This window comes from Lutra lutra, chromosome 3 (genome assembly GCF_902655055.1).
Source record: "Lutra lutra chromosome 3, mLutLut1.2, whole genome shotgun sequence".
Lineage (NCBI taxonomy): Eukaryota > Metazoa > Chordata > Mammalia > Carnivora > Mustelidae > Lutra > Lutra lutra.
Window position 1 is genome coordinate 41,614,635 of NC_062280.1, and position 20,076 is coordinate 41,634,710.

The 20,076-nt window shown below is 53.0% G+C and overlaps 1 protein-coding gene across 3 annotated transcripts in view; it reads left to right on the top strand.

Moving 5' to 3' along the window:
• The first annotated feature begins 1,408 nt into the window (after positions 1-1,408).
• The window catches only part of MROH2A (maestro heat like repeat family member 2A), a 44,112-nt gene continuing 25,444 nt past the window's right edge, over positions 1,409-20,076 (top strand). Inside the window, exons 1-19 of one of the 3 annotated variants that reach the window (XM_047721571.1) lie at positions 1,409-1,572; positions 2,305-2,403; positions 2,653-2,834; positions 5,580-5,711; positions 5,916-6,078; positions 8,076-8,174; positions 8,653-8,804; positions 9,294-9,437; positions 10,452-10,544; positions 10,807-10,885; positions 11,035-11,148; positions 14,323-14,399; positions 15,330-15,449; positions 15,768-15,878; positions 16,690-16,837; positions 17,456-17,496; positions 18,183-18,324; positions 18,561-18,634; positions 19,082-19,189. In XM_047721571.1, the coding sequence (XP_047577527.1) occupies positions 1,497-1,572; positions 2,305-2,403; positions 2,653-2,834; positions 5,580-5,711; positions 5,916-6,078; positions 8,076-8,174; positions 8,653-8,804; positions 9,294-9,437; positions 10,452-10,544; positions 10,807-10,885; positions 11,035-11,148; positions 14,323-14,399; positions 15,330-15,449; positions 15,768-15,878; positions 16,690-16,837; positions 17,456-17,496; positions 18,183-18,324; positions 18,561-18,634; positions 19,082-19,189 (2,154 nt within the window). In that variant the 5' untranslated portion in view covers positions 1,409-1,496. The remainder of the gene's footprint in view (positions 1,573-2,304; positions 2,404-2,652; positions 2,835-5,579; positions 5,712-5,915; positions 6,079-8,075; positions 8,175-8,652; positions 8,805-9,293; positions 9,438-10,451; positions 10,545-10,806; positions 10,886-11,034; positions 11,149-14,322; positions 14,400-15,329; positions 15,450-15,767; positions 15,879-16,689; positions 16,838-17,455; positions 17,497-18,182; positions 18,325-18,560; positions 18,635-19,081; positions 19,190-20,076) is intronic. The other 2 variants (XM_047721568.1, XM_047721569.1) reach the window with 2 other exon arrangements.

Here is a 20,076-nt window from a genome sequence, read left to right on the forward strand (position 1 = left end):
CACTTAAGTGATCTTGGAGGAGAAGAGCTGGCCCAGAGGGTGGTGGGAGGAGGTAGGGCAGAGGTAGCTATGAAAGAGGGGTTGGTGATAACTGTCTTCTTGTGCCTGTTCCATGCTGGTCATTTTGTCACCAAAGGGCAGAGGGAGGAACAACACAGGGATTTTATGGGGAAGAAGAGTTTGGCGTTATGCCGGGGAAGCTCATCTTCTAAACATCCAGTTTCAGTGAAGTAGAAATGGGCCAGGAAGGGTAATGAGGGCTCTGGTATCAGAGGTGTCCAAGCAGAGGCTGAGGAATTTCCTCTCAGGAGGGTGGACAGACTTTGAGTGGGGATTTTAACTAAGCAGTCTTGGACCTAGGTGGCTCTGAGTCTTGTTCTGTTGCCCTGTAATGCATAGAAAGGTTTCCGAAGGCCAATATTTCATTGCTCAGACTCTCGATCTGACCTAACTCACAGCTACAACTGACAGGGGAATCCGTGGGCCCCACTTTTGGTTCAGGGAAACAGGGTCCTTGCCCTCTCACCTGTCCTAGAGGTGCTTCATCTTCTAAGTATTCTGTCAATGGGAAGCCCCTTCCCCATCCGGTAATCTGTCCAGTCCCTGGGGAGGAAGAGTCCTTTTCCCAGGACTCCTCTGTGACCCACCCCACCCCATCTGCCCTGACCACATATTCCCACCCCAAGGTCCTATGACCACATGTTGGAAGATGTCACCTAGAAGATGTGACTGCCGGTTGACCCATGAACTGGGCCTGGGAAATTGAAGGCTCCCCATCCCCTCTCCTGTCCTTGGAATGAGGGTTCTGCTTGCCTTTCCCACTCCCAGAGCCTTCTCCAAGGACACAGCCCTGAGGTGCTGATATGGTGTTGAGGCCACCTTGATGGTATATGTGACTGAACCTAGCTAAGACCTCTGAATAAAATCTTCAGATGCAGTTGGCAGGTGCAAGCATCCACAGTCTTTTTTTTTTTTTTTAAGATTTTATTTAGCATCCACAGTCTTGATGCTGCCCAAGAGAATCACAGCATGTGAGTTTCTTGCTTATTAAAACTGCCATCTACCAACCTGGAGTGGCCTTTCTTGGGTCTCTCCCTGCCTTCTGAGCACAGGGGCCAAGAAGCTCCCATGGAGCTTGCAAACCATCAGTGCATCCCCAGGAGACATGGTGGCAAATCACCCCCACTGTCACCATGCCCCTTTCCCAAACAGACCACCGTACTTTACCACACACATGAGTAAGAAAATCATTTAGTGACAACATAATGTGGCGCTTTAATCACAGGGCGCTGTGCACTCCTCAAAGCCCTCACTTGATAAAGACTCAGGAAGGCAGTTAGATCTCAAAGTTCCAAGGGCCTGCTACCTAACGGTGATGATTCTAATGAAACCCTCCCACCCCGCCAGGGGACGCATTCCTCATCCACAGCACGGCTGAAAAGCCAACTACCCCACTTCTTCGGCAACCCCTCCTGCTATTGTCCCCATTACCGTTGATGTGTATTAGGCAAAGAACGGGGCTTTTTCTTGTGGTATATTTTTGTTCCATCCAGGAGAGGTCTCCGAGGAAAGGTCAGTATTTGGGTCCCTGTGTAGCTCTTAAAAGGATTCCCAGGAGGGAAAGAGCATAGGACTGATCTGGGAGTGTTCAGCCCTCCATTTGGACATCTGTGTTGTTTGCCAACCCTTAAGAAGCTGCTGATGTTGCAAGAGCCCCTTGAAAGGAGCAAGGTGAGGTGGATTTCTCATTAATCATTAGTTTCAGTTCAAGAGAAGAGAGGAGAAGTGTCCTTCTTAACAAAGTGTTATTTGTTAGCTACTGCAGTGTAACAAATGACACCGATTTAGTGGCTTAAAACAACATCCATCTATTACCACAGTTTCTGTGGGTCAGGATTCAGGGTGCAGACAGTCACACAGGCCGCATTCAAGGTGTGGACAGGACCACATCCTTTCTGGAGCTCGGTTCTCTTCCAAGTTTTTGTGGTTGTTGCAGAATCCAGTTCCTTGTGGTTGTAGGACTGAGTCCCTCACTTTCTTGTCACATGGCTCCTTCCTTGGGCAATTTGTCACACTGTTTCCATTTCGAGGCTAGTGTGAGAATCCTCTCCAGGTTTGTATAAGATCATGTGTCCATGCAGTGGCTTCCTGTCACCTATGCCACGGTCTACTGCTTAGAACGTGGGTCTAACCAAGTAATGGTTCTGCCCACACTCAAGGGGAGAGTCTTATAAAGGGCGTGACTCACTGGGGGTCATCTCAGGGTGTGTTGATACACAAACTATTTTACAAATTTGGTCTTAGAGGAGCTTGAGGAAGAGATGACAGAAGCAGCCATAGACTCAACTGAGGACCCATCAGAGGAAACAGAAGACCTGGAACCTCTGGAACCAGATGACAGAGGCAAGAAAGTTGGCCCCACCCCTTCATTCCTGCCCCTTCCCCATGCCCACCGCTCAGTCCTGGCCACCAACTCTCTGGGAGCGGGTCCTAGCCTCTGGCTCAGTTTCTCCTTCTGCGCGGTGGACAGGGAGGCCCAGCTCCATTGTGGGGGCAGCTGGAGCTACAGCTGGGCAGTGTTGGGAAGGCCTGGGCATGGAGCACCTCCTGGGATGGCCCACTCAGCACCCCAGCTGTGCCACCTTGTCTCAGGGACTTTCCAGCAAGTCATGAACCTTCTCAACATCATGGACAGCGGGTCAGCAAAGGTGGACGCCGCCGGGACAGGTCCTGACATGCGGAAGATGCTGGCCTCCGTGATCATCACAGACAAGGCCACCACAGAGCCATCCGTGGTGATGAATGCTCTCATCCGCTGCTTGCAGATGCCAGAGGTAGGGCCTGCCTGCCCCCCCACACCTGCCCCTCAGAGGCCCGCCCTACCTGTGGCTGCCTACGCAGCCGGCCACCGCTCAGCACACCTTACTGACCATGGCGGGCGTGGGGCCAGGTGCTGGGGCTCAGAGGTGGGAGAGACTGTGAGGTTCTCACTTGGAGGACCAGCAGGGGCTGTCATAATGTTTAAAAGCTGCCTTATTCTTTTTTTAATTATTATTATTATTATATTAGTTACCACGCAGTGTGTCATTCGTTTTTGATGTTGTGTTCCAAGATTCATCGTTTACATATAACACCCAGTGCTCCATGCAGTCTGTGCCCTCCTTAATGCAGTCTGTGCCATCATAGGCTCGCCCATCCCCCCATCCCCACCCCTCTGCAACCCTCATTTTGCTTCTCCAAATCTATTCTGACACAGCGGGTTTGGGTTTGGGAGCCGTGGTCCACAGGCAAAGGTTTGCAATAGAAAAGCAGGATTCCGGGCTGAGTTCTTTGCTCTCTGTAGTAATTGGCTCAACCTGGGAGGGGCTTTCTCTCCAGGACCTGCAAGGCCCCAAGATGTCAGGAGATATAAAAAAATATAAGTACAGGATTAATACCCAGGCTGTCATCGGTGATAAGTGACAATAAAGAGCCAATAAACAGGTATGCATGTTTTAAAAATGAACACGTTTCAAAGATTTGTTATTCATTAACTAGTGAAGGCACCAGCAAAATGCTCAAATCTGGTAGGAAGAGCGGTTTTTTTTGTTTGTTTTTAAGATTTATTTATTTATTTATTTGACAGAGAGAGAGAGAGAGAGAGAGAGAGAGATCATAAGCAGGCAGAGGCAAGCAGAGAGAAAGGGGGATGCAGACTCCCCGCTGGGTAGAGAGCCCGATGTGGGGCTCGATCCCAGGGCCCTGAGATCATGACCTGAGCCGAAGGCAGTGGCTTAACCCACTGAGCCACCCAGGCGCCCCTAAGAAGAGCATTTTACTCACAGAGATTTATATTCTTTGCCAGACAAAACTCATTTACGTTGCCATGAACAGGAATAATTTTTGTTGTTATGGAGGAAGCATTTGTATCGTTATCAGTTTCCTGTGACTGAGCTTCTAGCCCCATGGAGCCCTTACCTAACCTACAGGGTCATGGGGGATCAAGGACACGCTCTCCTTGAGGCCCCATAACCCAGACCTCCTCGGGGGCCTGTTTTACACTAGCTTCTAAGTCTTGGACAATTTTTGTCTTGTTGACCATAAATGTTCTCCAGAGAGTCCTCTTGATCACAGATAAGGCTGGTCTTGTAACGGATCTGGCTGTTTATGTAGTGGCTGCAGGACTGTTAATTAAGAACTCAGGCCTCGGGCACCTGGGTGGCTCAGTGGGTTAAGCCTCTGCCTTCAGCTCAGGTCATGATCCCAGGGTCCTGGGATGGATCCCTGAATCGGGCTTTCTGCTCAGCAAGGAGCCTGCTTCCCCTGCACCCCACTCTGTCTCTCTTTCTGTCTACTTGTGATCTCTCTGTCAAATAAATAAATAAAAATCTTAAAAAAAACCCAAAAAACAAAAACCTAGAGCACATGTTCTCAACGGGGTGATACTGTCCTGAAGTGGATAAAATGGGTTCTGGGGTGGGAGGAGGCATGAAGAAAACCTTACCTTCTTATGTATAAAGCATGGAGATGTATATGGCCTATAAACAGATACGTAATATATTGGTGGTGTTAAGGTTTCATGGTGGGGGGGGATTAGGAAAATATGTCTAAGAAGGATCTTTAGGGAGCAGTTAAAAAAAAAGATTGCAGGACACCCATCCAGGGCCAGGCGGTACTGGACAGGCAAGGCCTTACAACTTTCTCCCTTCCAGTGGTTTTTGTGAGGAATCTCTGATCGGGCTGTAGGATGGTTGGTTATTTGCTATGCCAAGACCAGGCAAACAAGGCCAAACTCTCTGGAGCAGATTTCATTAGGACAACATATCCATTTGGGTGAATTCCTTTCTTCTTGAGGTGCCCACATTTTCCAAGGCCTATGGGCTATTTGGAAGTGGCCGCCCTACCACCTGAGAGCGGGGGCCATCCTCCAAGGACTTTGCAGCCATGGCCCACATTCATCCTTTAAGTGCGGCTCATCACACCTGATTAAGTACGAGTTATTCTCCAAGGCAGATCTGCAGGTGTGGCCTGGGTTGTACTAAGCCAGGTGGTTTAACATGGTGATAAGGCTATCTAGGAATCAAAGTAGAGTAAGAGGCACACTTCCTGGCCTCAGGTGCTCCCTCATGAGGGCAAAGGGCAGGGAAGACTGCTTTCTTGGACTTTTGGGGACCCCTCCCGGTATCTCCATGTGTTCTGAGCCCCATCCTACAGAGGCCTCATTACAGGGGCACATGGATCAAAACATTGCCTGTGGTTTTTCCTCAAATTCCAGCCCCTCTTCCCTCCCAAAGACTAAAAGGTCCAGTCCCCACAACAAAGGGCTGGATCTCTTGGGAGCCAGCCCCCGCCTCAGAGGCTTTCCAAGTCACCTCATTAGCATAACAAAGGACACGCTAAAACTCTCAACTCAGAAAATGCTAAGAGTTTTAGGAGGTCTGTGCCAGAAATGGAACAAAGATCAAATATACGTATCTTATAAATCATGGGTACATGGGAGGAGGGCTGGTGGAGGGAGCCGATGGAGGACTGTGCTGGGTCCATCCCTGGCTCCGTGGCCCAAGTTTGGGATCTTGCCACTTGCCATACTTGCTTCCCAGATTTCTACTCAGCGCAAAGTCAACATTTACAACATCCTCCAGGAGATCATTCAGCAGGAGGGGGAGCTGGAGGAACAGGGAGTCCAGAGGCTGGTCACCATCGCCTCCAAGGAAATGAGAGAGACCCTGGAGGTAGGAGAGCCCTCCCCCAATTCCCCCCCCCACTTCCCCCATCCCCAACCCACCCAGGGGCTGGGCCGCTGGTAGGCAGGGCCTGGGACACGCAACACCCTTGTCCAGTGACCCAGGCTGAACCCGAGGAGAGCACGGGGCTGGAGCAGTTGTGGGGCGGGAGGGTTTTTGTGGAGCCCCACGTCCCTCTCCGGTCCCCGGCAGGTGGATGGCGACGTGAAGGCAGAGGTGGCCAGTGATACGCTGGTGGCTCTGTCCCGAAACCACTTCAGCATGGTCATGTACGAGCTGCAGCACCACCTGAAACCCCTCAACCTCACGGATGAATTTGTCATCATCACCTTGGCCAAGCTGGCCAATGGCAATGGTAGGCGCAGTGGGTCCTCAGCCCCGTGGTGGCCCGGCGCCCCCTCCTGGTTTCCACCTCTCTCTTCTCTGACCAACCCCTTCCTCTCTTTTCTACTTTTTAAATTTCTCTTTGTAATTCTGGTTAGTTAACACACAGTGTTATATTAGTTTCAGGTGTACAAGAGAGCGGTTTAGCAATTGCACACATCTCCTGGTGCTTGTCCGGACGGGTGCACTCCTTACTCCCCGTCACCAATTCCACAGCCCCTCTCTCTTTTCTTATCTTTCACTTCTGTTCTTCTTTTCCCTTTCCCTGTGTCTCCCTCCGCTGTTAAGATTGTGTCCCTGCCTCTTGTTTCTGTCTCTTTATTCCTCTGTCATTCTTTCTTCAAAGCTTTCTCCCTCTTGGGCTCCCCCTTCATTCGGCAAGCAGGTGCTGAGCTCCTGCTCCAGGCAGGGCTGCGGCCAGTGCTGGGCCACACAGTGAGGATGAGGGGCCGTGTCCCACCCTATAAAGGACTGTAAACAAGTCAACAAGAAAATCGATGATTATCATATGAGATGAGGGATGGGAAGAGAACAGTCTGGTGGATCTTTGAGATTAGGAGGAGGGAAAGGACCTCACCTCTGTGGGGGTCTCCCTGAGGTAGCAATATTTCAGCTGTGACCTGAAGGGATGAGAGGATGGTAACTGTGTGAAGAACCAGATATGCATCATGTGCAAAGGCCCTGAGGCAGGAAAAGGCTTGGTTTCTTTGCAGAACTGAGGGATAACTGTGGGTATAGTTAGGGTGAGGGGGAGATGGGGTAAAGAGGGGTTGGAGAGGCTGTAGGACCTGGTATAAGTCTGGACTTCATTCGAGGGCCCTGGAAAGCTGTTGAGGGAGTCAAAGAGGCAACTGCTTTGTGGAACAGAGAGGTTTTGGGAAGACCATTCTCTCTGTTGTGTGGACAGAGAAGGGATAAGAGGTGTGTATCTGAGAGGCGTTGGTGGCTTGGGCTGGGGCGAATTTGGGGAGTGGTGGACAGAGGGGAGACGTAAACAAGACTCCAATCGATGGGTTGATGAATTGTGTGCCGGAGGTGAAGGAATAATTGGGAGGAGCCGCGGATGTCTCCTGGGCCTCAGGTTTGAGCAGCTGCCTCTACAGTGGGTGCACGGAGTTCACATGCACGGGGGACATCCAAAGAATGGGGACAGCATCCAGTTGGTGTGTGGATGCAGAGCTAGAGGGCAGGTAGAGGGATCTTCTTTGCAGGGTCCTTAGCATGCAGGTAGTGCCCAAGCCGCCCATGCCCGCGGAGCAGATGCAGAGAGAGGAGAGGAGAGGCCAGCACCTGGCCCGGGGAAGCCCAGCCCAGCCCAGGGACAGAGCTGGTAGGGGCTTGGGGACAGTGTCGGGGCATGGAGACTGTGAAGACAGTGACTCAGGAAGGGGCCAGGGGCCAGCATGTCCCATTTCGCACTGGCTCTGGTCACATGGGGCTGGGTAGATGGAAAGAGATGGCAGAGAGGCAGTGGGGCCGGGTGGACTAGTCACTCCGAGGGGGCAGCTGGGGGGAAGTGGGGAAGGGTGGTTCTGTCCCTCCATAACCCCTCCTCTCTCCCCCTCCAACTCTTGGTTTCCTTCCTCTCTCTCTTCTTCTGGTCCCTCTTTCTCACTGGCTGTTTCTTTGTTTCTTCCTTCATCCAAGGACATTTGTGGGACACCTAAAGAGCCAGGCACCTACCTGCAGAGCCCCACTAAGTCTCCCCTCCCCAAACTTCCTGCGCTGCCCACTCTTCCCTGCAGCTCCGTCTGGGTTTCTTCTGTCTCCTTGTCCCTGGCTCCTTCCCCCTACACCTGTTGCTAGCACCCTCCTTTCCTGTAGCACTGACTTGTGATGTTTCCTGCGGCCCTGGTGGTGTGCTCTGCCCCCGTGGGGACTGGAGGCAGCAGACCGTGGGCTCGTCCTCTCTGCCTCGCCCCTGCTGACCTGGTCCTGACTCCCTATCATCTCTCACGCCCTACACAGTGTTTGAGTTTATGCCATACATGGGCATCACCCTGGCCACTATATTCACGATGCTGAGACTTGCCAACGAAGCCAAGATGCGCCAGGTGATCTGCAGTGGTAGGTGTCTGCTTGGTCTGCCTGTCTGGCCCGGTCAGGGTGCCCGAAGTGGGACTGGGACAAACTGGTGGGTGGTCTGTTGAACAGGAGATGTTTCTTCCCAAACAGTGACCCAATCTCCTGCGTCGTGTGGCCTCTGATTGGCTCTTGGGGGTGGGGGTGGTGCGTGCTTTCAGGAGAAGGTGGCTGAGCAGGAGGAGGTCAACACTGGGACTAAGCTAAGCAGGCTCTGTTCCAAGCATTTCAGGAGGAGGCCGGGGAAGGACGATGGGAGTCCTGGGATAGGGACCAGGGAAAATGGCCCTACAATGGGCCTGCTCAAGTCAGGCCGAAGACAGGGTTTTCCTGGATGGCTGAGGCCATCTGGGTCACCCGCTGGTTCCGGAAGTGTGCGAGCACACCGTCCTGGAGGAGGTGGCCCAGGGAGGCCTAGTCCGGCTCCTACCCCTCCGGGCTCACTGCTTTCCCCCCTTGGCAGCCATGGAGACCTTCTGTGAAATGATGCAGTTTTACCTGAAGCATCTGGAGGACAGCGTGTACCCTGTGATGACCGAGGATCAGTTTGCCATGAAGCTCTTCCCCCTGTACCGCTATTTTGTGACTGTGTGGCTGAGGAGCCACAACCCTGAGGTGAGAAGCACTTTTCTCGGGTACGGGGGAGGGTCCCGTGGTCTCCCCTGGTCATGGCTCCCCAGCCTGTGTGGCTAGGAGCGCAGAGAGACCGCTGGGTCCAGACTCATTTCCCGAACCCCGGAGAGACGGTGACCTGATAAACAGAGTTGCTGAGCCACGTGGGGCCTGGAGCCTCAGGAGGTCATCTTGAGAAGGGCCGGGGCTTGCTGGATGAGGGTCCCTGTTACAGCACCTTTTATCAAGGGGAGCTATTTCCACAGCAACTCTGTGCTATGGGACCGTTTTACAGATAAGGAAACTGAGGCACTCAGGTTCTCCTAAGTGACTGAGCTGGGACTCTCAGGGACAGTCCGGCCTTGTTGCCTGCCTGTGGGGTCTCGGGCGGGGCCTCGACTATTTCCTAGGTCCCCTCTGTCACGCGTGCTTGGCACTCTGGTTGGCGTGACGTCACTGGGCATTGCCATGGGGCCCGGGCTCCTGGGGCAGGTGAAGCTGGGGGTCATCAAGTCCCTGAAGCCGATGCTGAACCTCCTCCTGCCCAATGACGACCTGCGGGAACAGCTGTATGACTACATCCCCCTGCTGCTGGCAGAGTACCGAGGCGGCCTGGAGGCACTCTTCGTTACGCAGGTGAGAGGCCGCTGGCCAGCCGCCAGACGGAGCTTCGGTTCCCGGGGCTCCCGGCGGACTATCCCCCCGGGCAGGAGTTGGGCCCAGCTGTTGGATTCTTGAGAAATGAATGCCGCTGTTCCAGGTAGAAGGGACGAGGACCCAAACGGTCTCAGAGGCCACAGTGAGGCTGTGTGTTTGTTTCCGGGGCTGCCATAACAGAGAACCACAGGGTGGGTGGCCTAAAAGAACAGAAACAGATTCTCGCATGGTTCCAGGGATCAAAGGGTTGGCAGGCAGTGATCCTTCCAGAGGCCCTGGGGAAGAATGCTTTCTTGCCTCTTCCAGCTTCTGGTGGCCCCAGGCACTGCATGGCTGGTGGCTGGATCATTCCACTGTGACCCCTCCCTCTTCATGTGGCCTCTCCTTTTCTTATAAAGACACCATGGTTGGACTTAAGGCCCATCTTAAATCCAGTCTGGTGTCATCTGAGACCCTTAACTAACTACATCTGGAAAGCCTCATGCATTTTGTGGGACCCTTTAACCCATGACAGCTCTTAACCCACAAAAGGTGGAGTTTCTTGGTAGGGTTCCACGTGGAGGTATGACCCAGGCTGATATATTGTAAGGGGATCACTGATCTGCTGGTGTGGCGTGGTGCTCAACTCTAAAAGCAAGTAACAGAAATTCATGTGGTAGATCTCGGGGGCTGCCGTAGATCGGTCTGGTGAAAGAATGGGATTCATTTCCAGGTGGAGAGAAGAGAAAAGGGGAAGAATGCCATGCTCAGTGGCCTTGTATGCCCTTTACAAGCTTAACTGCGTGTAGGCATTGCCGGGAGGCTGCCTGAAATGCAGGGTTGCATTCAGCAGGTCTGGAGCCAGGCCTGAGAGCCTGCATTCTAACCAGCTCCCGGGCGGGGGTGGGATGATGATACCACCGGCAGAGGGCCATGTTAAGCAGCAAGAGTCTAGAGTTAACTGACCCTGAATCGGCAGAAGATCATCTGCAGTCATTTGCCTCTCCGTTGTAGGTCTTGAGGCAGATCCTGGAAATGTCGGTCATCACCAACACCCCCGTCCCGCAAATGCAACTACACACCATTTTCACCGAACTCCACATCCAGGTGAAGCCGGCAGGCTTGGCTGGGCGCCAGCATCCTCAGGGTTGATCATCGGGAAGTGGGCTGCAGCAGGTGGCATGGCCGGCCAGGGGAAAGGGTGTGAGGGTGGCGGAGCCCCCGTCTTGCTCATCTGGCTCCCGTATCTGACAGGGATGCGAGGCGGTGGTGCCCTCGTGCCCTCTGGTGTGGCCGCCCCAGGCCGCCCCTACAAGCGTCTGCTCTCTGGTTGCGATCTCACCACCCGCCCCGCACACTCACTTCCCAGGTGTGCGCCAAGGCCCCTGCCCAGCAGCAATACAGCAGCCAAAACCTGGAGGAGACTGTGCACTGCTTCATAGCTCTCGGTGAGGCTCCCTCCCTCCCGGCCCCGCCCTGCCCCAGGCCCACCATGAGCCTATGGGAGCCCCAGCCTCCGGAAGGCCTGGCCCTGGGCTGCCTCCTCCACCTCCTTCTGGCTCCATGGGCAGAACTGAAGGTGTCCTTCCTGCTGCAGCCCGGTCCTACCCCAAGGAGCTGATGAAGTTCTTCCTCAGTCAGATGGAGATGAGCAAGGAGGCCATCCGCGTGGGGACCCTGACCCTGATTAGGGCAGTGGTGAGCGCAGATGGTGAGCGAGAGCGGGAAGCCAGGCGGGAGGCTGGGGAAGCAGGTCTCACTGGTGTCTGGACCGTCATCATTTCCTCTTTTATAGATGCTACTGGGTGGACCGAAGTTGCTTTATATTTTCTACCCTTGAACCTAACCAGCACTGTATCCCCTATACCCCACCCTCAACCCTCTCCTCAAACTCTGAATTGCAGCTTCCCCCTGAGTCTGAATTTCAAACTGTCAACCCGAATCCTAGAACAAACCCCACCCCCCCAAATGAAATCAAAGACCTTAAATAACACCTAGTTACATTGTGTAGGTTTAGTCCTAAAGCCTCAATGCCCAGTCGTAGTCAAAACTCCTGATTCTAAATTCCTAAGGCCAAACTCTAAACCTGGCCTTGCAGTCAGAAGGGAAATCCTGTCTCCAAGGATGGCACCAGCTCAGACAGCACTTTTGTGTGAACTGGAACAAGGCATCTCTTGCTGGCAGCATGTGGCCCTGCAGGAACATGATTTGCTTAGAAGAGCATGGGCCACTCCTGTTTAGTCTTTCAACTGAGTGTCCTTGTGCAGTGCACAAACTGGACAACTGTATATGAAGCACATTCTGCTAATAGTAAAGCCTTCTTTGAAAAAAAAAAAAAAAAGCCCAAATTTAAGCAACAATGAGACCATTTTTCTCTGTCTGGTGGGAAGAGATGATAATGACTAGAGTTGGCCTAGCCATTTTTCTGTAAGAGACCTGATAGTAAAAATACTTTTGGCTTTACAGGCTATATGGTCTCTGTGATAGTTAAGACTCAACTGTGCTGGGGCGCCTGGGTGGCTCAGTGGGTTAAGACTCTGCCTTTGGCTCGGGTCATGATCTCAGGGTCCTGGGTTCAAGCCCCGCATCAGGCTCTCTGCTCAGTGGGGAGCCTGCTTCCCCCCATCTCTCTGCCTACTTGTGATATCTCTCTCTCCGTCAAATTAAAAAAAAAAAAAAAAGACTCAGCTGTGCCAAAGCAGTCATAAACTGCAGAGTGTGGCTGTGTTCTAATAAAACTTTATTTACAAAAATAGCACAGCTCCCTGTGCTAGAATAAAAGGAAACTAGCTCCTTGTACTTCACTGACAAGGGTGTAAATTGATAAAGCATTCTGAGTGCTCACTTCCATAGGGACCGAAACCTGGTCTCAACAATCTAACTTTTTGACCGTTGTCTGAAAGAAATCGTTGCCCAAAGGTAATGAGACAACAATGTTCGTTAGCACATTGTGCATAAAAGCAGAACATTGGAAACCACCTACAGGTTTTTCTATAGGAATTTCTGGAACAAATGATAGCTTATCCACAGAGTGGACTATGACTCAACCATAAAGGGTGTAGTCGATCTGTACTTTTTTGTGGACAGGATGGCCTCCCTGTTGAGCACAACAGCATGGTTTGGGACAGTGTATGTAGCATGACCTTGGTTACTTGCAAGAAATCTGTGGTTATTTTTGCATAAATGAGCTTAGGGATGTTATCTTTTATTTTAATTTTGCAATGAGCATATACTCTTTTTTTTTAAAGTTTTTTTTTTAATTAATTTTTTATTTTTTCAGCATAACAGTATTCATTATTTTTGCACCACACCCAGTGCTCCATGCAATCCGTGCCCTCTACCATACCCACCACCTGGTGCCCCCAACCTCCCACCCCCCACCCCTTCAGAATTCTCAGATCGTTTTTCAGAGTCCATAGTCTCTCATGGTTCACCTCCCCTTCCAATTTCCCTCAACTCCCTTCTCCTCTCCATCTCCCCTTGTCCTCCATGCTATTTGTTATGCTCCACAAATAAGTGAAACCATATGATAATTGACTCTCTCTGCTTGACTTATTTCACTCAGCATCATCTCTTCCAGTCCCGTCCATGTTGCTACAAAACTTGGGTATTCATCCTTTCTTTTTTCTTTTTCTTTTTTTTTTTTACAGCTTTATAAACATATATTTTTATCCCCAGGGGTACAGGTCTGCGAATCGCCAGGTTTACACACTTCACAGCACTCACCATAGCACATACCCTCCCCAATATCCATAACCCCACCCCCCTGAGCATATACTCTTTTTAAGACCAGAAGCAAGTTTCTACTTTGCAGATTAAAAAACTCAAGACTGTATCACAGTCCCTTAGTGCACGATGACTTGCTACCTTCCCCTTGGCCTGCTTCCCTCTCTTTCTTCCACTACCATTGACCTGTAGAAATATCTAGCCTGGAGTCTAGTGTCAAGTTGAGCATCTAACTGTAATTCTATCCCTACTGGACCTCTCCAAAACCTTCTCATGGCTCTTTCTTACCTCTCTTAATCTTCCTCCTCCCTGAATCGGCCGTCGTCAGTTCTATGACTCACAAGCACTTACGAAGTACTTCCTTGTGTGCCAAGCACTGTGTTGGCTCATTATTGTTCACAGAAGCTCTGTGAGAGAGGTACTATTATGGGCCACATTTTTAAAAAAGATTTTATTTACTTTTGTGCCTACGCGTGCACGCACGTGAGAGCGAGCATGAGTGGGGGGGGGGCGGGCAGAGGAAGAAGCAGACTCCCCGCTGACAGGGAGCCCCACCTGGGACTCGATCCCAGGACCCCGGGATCATGACCTGAGTTGAAGGCAGACGCTTAGCCGACTGAGCCACCCAGGTGCCCTATTATTATCCATACTTTAAAGGTAGGGAAACTGAGGCAGCGGGGGCTGAGGGGTTCACCTGAGGTCACATGGCTAGGATGTGGCTAACACAAGAGTTGAACCCAGCAGCCTCTGCCCTGCTGTGCTTTGCAGCCTGTGCCTGCCCGCCACGTGCCTGGCCCTGTGTGCCCCCCTGAAGGACTCGAAGGTGGAGACTTGCTCTCTAGGACAGTCCACCTGGGATCTGAAGAGGATCACAAAGCAGAGGCCAAGGGACTGAGGCACAGAAACAAAGCCTTCCCCGGCCAGGTGGGGTGGGACAGGTTGAGAGGATGAGGAGGTGGCCAGTGAGGCTTCTGAGGGAGGTGTCCCTGAGCTGTGGTGGCAGTCAGAGGCTCTCAGGAGGCACAAGCCACCTGACGTCTGGCTCTGGGGGGAAGGTGGCCGGTGGGCCTGGTGCTCTGGGAGTCTCACTACTCCCGGGCATCTCCTGAGAGCCCAGCTCTGAGGCTGGTGGCCCTCCAGGCTGGTTTTCCTCTTTCAGAACCCAGAATGAATATCAGGACCATCTACCTGGCCATCCGGGTTGTCAAGAACACTCTCTCTGACACCCGCTTCAAGGTAACAGGGCAGAGACCTGGAAGGGGCTGGTGTTTGAGACACTCTGTGGGGAAGCAGAGGGAGGTCCCGTGGGTGGCCTTCACTCCTCTCCCGTTCTGTGGGCAGGGGCCACCTGCCGAAGGCCCTCTGGTGGGAAGCCCAGCTTCCCGACCAGCACTGAGCAAGGCTGGAGGACAGGCGCCCCCGGAGCTGTGGTCCTGCTCCTGAGACACTTGCTCGCATCGAGGACCCGGAGTTTCCCAATGAAGGAGCTCAGACACCACCCTGGACAGAGGAGAGGCCGAGTGAATCTGGTTTCATCCAGAGCCACGGGGGTGCCTAAGGGTTTTGTAAAACCTTTATTGCATTTGAACAAGACAGCAGAGGGAGACACCCTGTAGCCTCCAAATAAAGGCTAAAAAACCCCACAGTCCAGACTCCGCTGGAGCCACGGCCACCTTGCAATGTAGCTTCAGTTCTGGTTGTAGGCCCTGCAGGCCGCTGCTGCAAGTCCTCTGGGGAGGGGAGGTCCAGGAAGGGGAGGGTCTGCACTGATGGGAGAGGGTGTGAGATGGGGTGGGGGAGGGATTTGGGCTGGAGATTTAGGCAGAGCTGTTCTCAAAAATGTGCACGCTGTCAAGGGAGGACAAGCCAGCCCACATAGCAAGCCTGAGCCCAAGCCTGGGGAGCCCAGGGTAAGAGTCAGGCTGTCCTCACCAGGGCTGCCTGAGAACAGAGATAAGGCTCCTGGCTGGTCATGCTGCCCAATGGGATTCTCTGGATGGGGCAGGGGGTGGTGGACGGAGTGGGCTACTGCCTCTGAGGCCTCTTTGCACCCAGAGCACTCCGAATTCCTAGCTGCCTCATGGGCCAGCATTGGGAGTTAGGTGCAGAGCCTCCCCACCATGGAGCCCACCCCATTCCCTTATGTCCACCGCCCTGTCCCCTCAGGTGAGGATGGCTATTCTCCGCATCATCGGCCAGTTGGCTCTGTCTGGCTACCAGGACAGGATCAAAGGCTGGGGCCTGAAGTACGTGTCCATGCAGCTGACTCTGTCCACCTACAAGCTGGTGAGTGGCCCTGATAGGCGGACCATGGTGCAGCTCCTCTTGGGAAGTGGTTTCCAGAGCCTCAGGAAAGATTCTTTCCTTTGCTTTCCTTTCCTTTTCTTGCTGCTCCCGTGCTTGATTCTGTACCCATCAACGTCCAGGACACCAGTGCCTGGGCTCATGGCGAGCTGTAGGTAGAGGCGTGGGCAGTACATCTAGAAAACCCTGGAGACCCAGTATCTGGGCATGGAGCCTCAAAGGCGTGAGGAGACCATGCCTGAGATTGCAGCAAGCCCCTGCCGGCCCACGAGCAGGGACCCCCTCGGTTCTGGCTTCCAGACAAATCACCGAGAGAGCTTTTATCAGAGGGACCTGGAGGAGAAGATGGTCCACAAAGTCACCATGGACACCGTGAAGATCATAACCTCTTCCGTCAGTGGGATGACCAATGTGAGTGTGACCCACATCCCCGCAGCCCCCTGGGTTGGGCTGCCCCCTGGGTGGGGCCCCTGCAGCTGACAGCTTGGCTTGCATGCTCCCTGTGCCCTGGGCTCCGGGGAGGATGGGGCATGCCCAGGGTTCTGCGCTCTTGCTTCTCTTGTTCCCACTGTCTGGGATGTCTGGAGGGGCCCCTCATCTTCCCATTGCCTGAGCTCTTGTTCTTGAAGATCTGGTTCCAGAGCTGGGTCCTTGGTGGGAACTTAGTGTCCCGGAGGCTAAGGTGGTGCCTGGCACACAGTGGGTCTCAGTATGTATCCATTGACTTAGAGCAGGAAATGTGTCAATTTCCTTAAAGCCCCTTCAGCCCAGGTGTGTGTGTGTGTGTGTGTGTGCGCGCGCATGTGCAGAGATGATTTTAATGGATTAATTCCACAAGCATCCAGTGAGTTCCTACTATGAAGACACGAAGGCCATATGCTCGAAGGGCTCAGTATAACCCCAAGGAGGGCACAGGATGAAGGAGGAACAAATGTGCCAACTTTTCATGGCAACGCAGTGTGATGTAGCAAAGAAAAGTAGGAAAAAATTGCCATCATAGCACAAGGAGGGGATCACTGTCCTTTAAGTGAGGACTTGGGCTAGATGCTCCCTGTCCGGGGGGCAGCCTATCTTAAGACCAGAGGTACTGAGGAGGGTAATGGGAGTTCCAATCTGTCGAGCCGCTGCTTAGAGCAGGCGAGCTGTGCGGTGGTGAGATGGGTCTCCTACACGGCCGTGGGTGCCCCAGCTAACGCTTCCTCCTCCCTGCCCCGCAACCCAGGAATTTTGGGTGAGGCTCCTGTGCTATATCATGGAGACGGATTACACGGAGGCCTTGACCCCCATCTGCATCAGCCTCACAAACCTGGCGGAACGCCAGCTCCACACCAAGGACGTGGAGGCCAGCGTGGCCGGCAAGAGCAGGCACGGTGGGCAGCCTCCCCGCCATAGCCGGTGAGATAGGGCAGGTAGACTACTGTTGTCCCGGGAAGTAGCCGCTCCGTTATTTCCAGGAAGCCGTCAGATCCCAGCCAGCCAGGCTGAAGGCCCACCTTACCGTGTCTGAGGATGAGTTAAAATTGTGCAAACATGCTTTGGCGGTTCATTCCCCGAGTTCCCCTCCCCCAACAGAGGGGTGACACTGCTCTTCCAAGGGAGCTGTTCCCATGGGCCTGGAGCTTTGCTGGATGGGCGTTGCTGGTGGTGGGTGTGATTTTAGGAGCCCTTCAGGACCGAGGGATGGCAAATGGTGGGGAGGGTCTTCTTCATGACCTTACCTGGACTCTGGGCTAGGCCGCCCCCTGACATCTAATGATGTCATTGTTTCTCTCCTCTTCCCAGACTAAACCAATGAAAATGAGGTTCCTTATGGACATATCACTGGTCCCTATGCTAACCCATTTTCTGTTCTGGGGGCAATGGGATGATGTTGGGGAAGTACCTTCCAGGGCAGAGCCCTTCTCAGGGGCATGGGCCCTAGGGGTCTGGGGGCCCGTCCTGGTATGAACTGGGCAACTGGAGTAGGTTCGTATCTCCTTCTTCCTCAGTGGACCTGCCTGCACCCCAGAAACTCTTGGCCCGTCTCCTGGTGAGTGGCTCCCCAGGCTATGCCCTGGCCTGACTGAGGCCATTGCCTGTGACCCCTCTCCCTTGAGCTCCTAATTCCTGAAGCCTCCAGTGGGAGGAGGGAGCTAGGCACTTGAGAGGACAGAACTTTCTGGGTCCCTTTCATTCCTCTTGGGTAGACGTGGCAGGGGCAGTGTGTTCAGATGCCCTGGGACCCGGTGAGGACATGCTCCTGGATTCCTCTGCTCATTTCTGAGCAGCCCCTAAGCAACTCCAGGACACTGCCAATGGCCTGCCTGCCCCCAGGGGTCCTTCATAGGCATTTACCTGTGCCTTCTCATCCTCCTTTTTTTTTTTTTCTTTTTTATTAGGGGGAGAGAAAGAGTGGGGAGGGGGCAAAGGGAGAGGAAGAGAGAGAATCCCAAGCAGACTCCATGCCCAGCACAGAACCTGACATGGGGCTCGATCTCATGACCCTGAGATCATGATCTGCCAAAATTAAGAGTCAAACGCTTAAATGACTGAGCCACGCAGGTGCCCCGGATTTCCTCCTTATGTTGACTATGGGGCACTAATCCACACTCCGTGGAAGCCTGGGATGGGGGGGGGAAAGCCCACTATCTTACCCCTCTTCTTCTTTCTGGGAACAAAATGCCTGGCACTGCCCAGCCTGGGGCAGGGCCCCACTGGAGTCTTGGTGCTCCCCAGGTGCTGATGTCATCCCCCTATAAGGGGGAGGGCCGAGGGATAGCCATGCTCAACCTCCTGAGGACCCTGAGACAGAGCATTGCACCCTCCATGGCTGACATGTGGGAGCTGGAGATCCCACTGCTGGTCAAGTACCTGGAAGGTGAGGCATCCGGGGCACCAAGCCCAAGTCAGCTCCCCTCTCAGTGTGCATGCTGGAGTACTAATCACAGGGACTGAGCAGCAGGAACCAAAGCTCAGGGTAGACCCGTGAGGCCTATTTGGGTCTTTGGGGAAGCGGGGAGGGAAATGCAGCATGTGCTGAGACCATCCATGGAGGGCTTTGAATGCCTGACTAAGGAGGCTGATCCAAAGAGGAGCAGCTGAAGAAGTCAGCAGGTGTGGCCCTTCTTTCTGCAGAACATACTGAGTTTACTTGGAATCAGAAAACCTGGGAGGACAAGCTGATTCAGGTAAAGACGTGATCCTGCTTGCTGAGGTTGGGTTGGGAGAAAGGGGAGGAGTGCATGGGAGGCCCCTTGGTGGGGTTGATGTGTGGAGAGTTTAGGAGTCCCTTAAGGACACCCCCAAGAAAACTTGCGGGGGCAGGTGCCAAGCATGTCTACAGCTGTGTCCATTAGCAGAGGAGAACAGAGAGCCTTTTATCCTCAGGGACCAAATGTTCAGGAAAGCAGCATAGGGGTGACTTCCTCCTTCCAGCCCCCAAACCACAGCTGTTCCCCAGGCCTACAGAATGTTAGCACTGGGTCAGGGTTCGATGGGTTGAGCTATCTAGAGATTGGGGAAGGGGGCTAGAGAGGGGGAGTCACTGCTCAAGGTCACACAGTGCTCCTGGAGCTTGGGAGAGAACAGAACTGGGGATATATGGCATTGCCCAGTGACATCTTCTGCCTCCTCAGTTTCTGAGAAATTCCCTTAAGAAGACCCGAGGTTCCAATTGGAGCTTGCGTCTGAGCAAGGAGCTGAACAACCAGATTGAAAGCTTCGACAGCCCCTCCCTGGAGAAGGTTTGTGCTCACAGTGTCAGAGCAGTTCAGACAGGGAAGGGCCTCCAGGAACGGTGGAATGGAGGCTCGCCCTGTGTGTGAGACCAGCTGCACCCGTGGCTGTCTACAGGGTCCTGTGAGGAGACATGGGTGGTCTAGGCCAGTGGGTTTTTGTGTCTTGTTCTGTTTTGTTTTTCTTTAAGAAACTGCTGTGTTGAAGCTGGGGGATCTCTTCTCTAGCAGCCAGATTCCCGATCCTCTCACTTTGCTCTCCACCTGACATGGTCTCCTAGCAGAGTCCAGTAGGCAAGAATCGAGATGTCTCAACAGGTTTTGACAAATGGTGAAAATGGTGGGGATGACACTGAACCACAGAAGGCTAAAGGGCTTGCTGAGTTCTAGCTTGGAAGTGAAGATGATGAGGTCAGGAAGGGACAAAGAAAGAGTAAGCAAGCTGAGGTTTGGAGCACGACCTTCAACTGTCCCCAACCCCACTGGCAGATTGCTGGATGTCGTTGTATACACTTGACCCATCCAGCTACTGGCTCATGGTCACATGTGTATTTCATTCATTGTCTTTATAAAACTATGAACATTATTGATAGAAATCAGAGAAGATCTCAATTAATGGAAAGGATCCATGTTCTCAGATTGGAAGACGATATGGTCAAGATGGCATACTCCCCAAATGTCTTTACAGATTCATTGTGATCCTTGTCATAAACCCTAGCTGGTTTGTCTGCCTGTCCACCTGTCTGCCTGCCTGCCTGCCTTCCTTCCTCTCTCTTGCTTGTCTGCCTGCCTTCCTTCCTTCCTTCTTCCCTTCCTTTTCCCTCTGTCCCTCTGTTGCTCCCACCCACACTCCCTCCCTCCTTCCTTTCTTTCCTTCCTTCCTTTCTTTTTTTTTT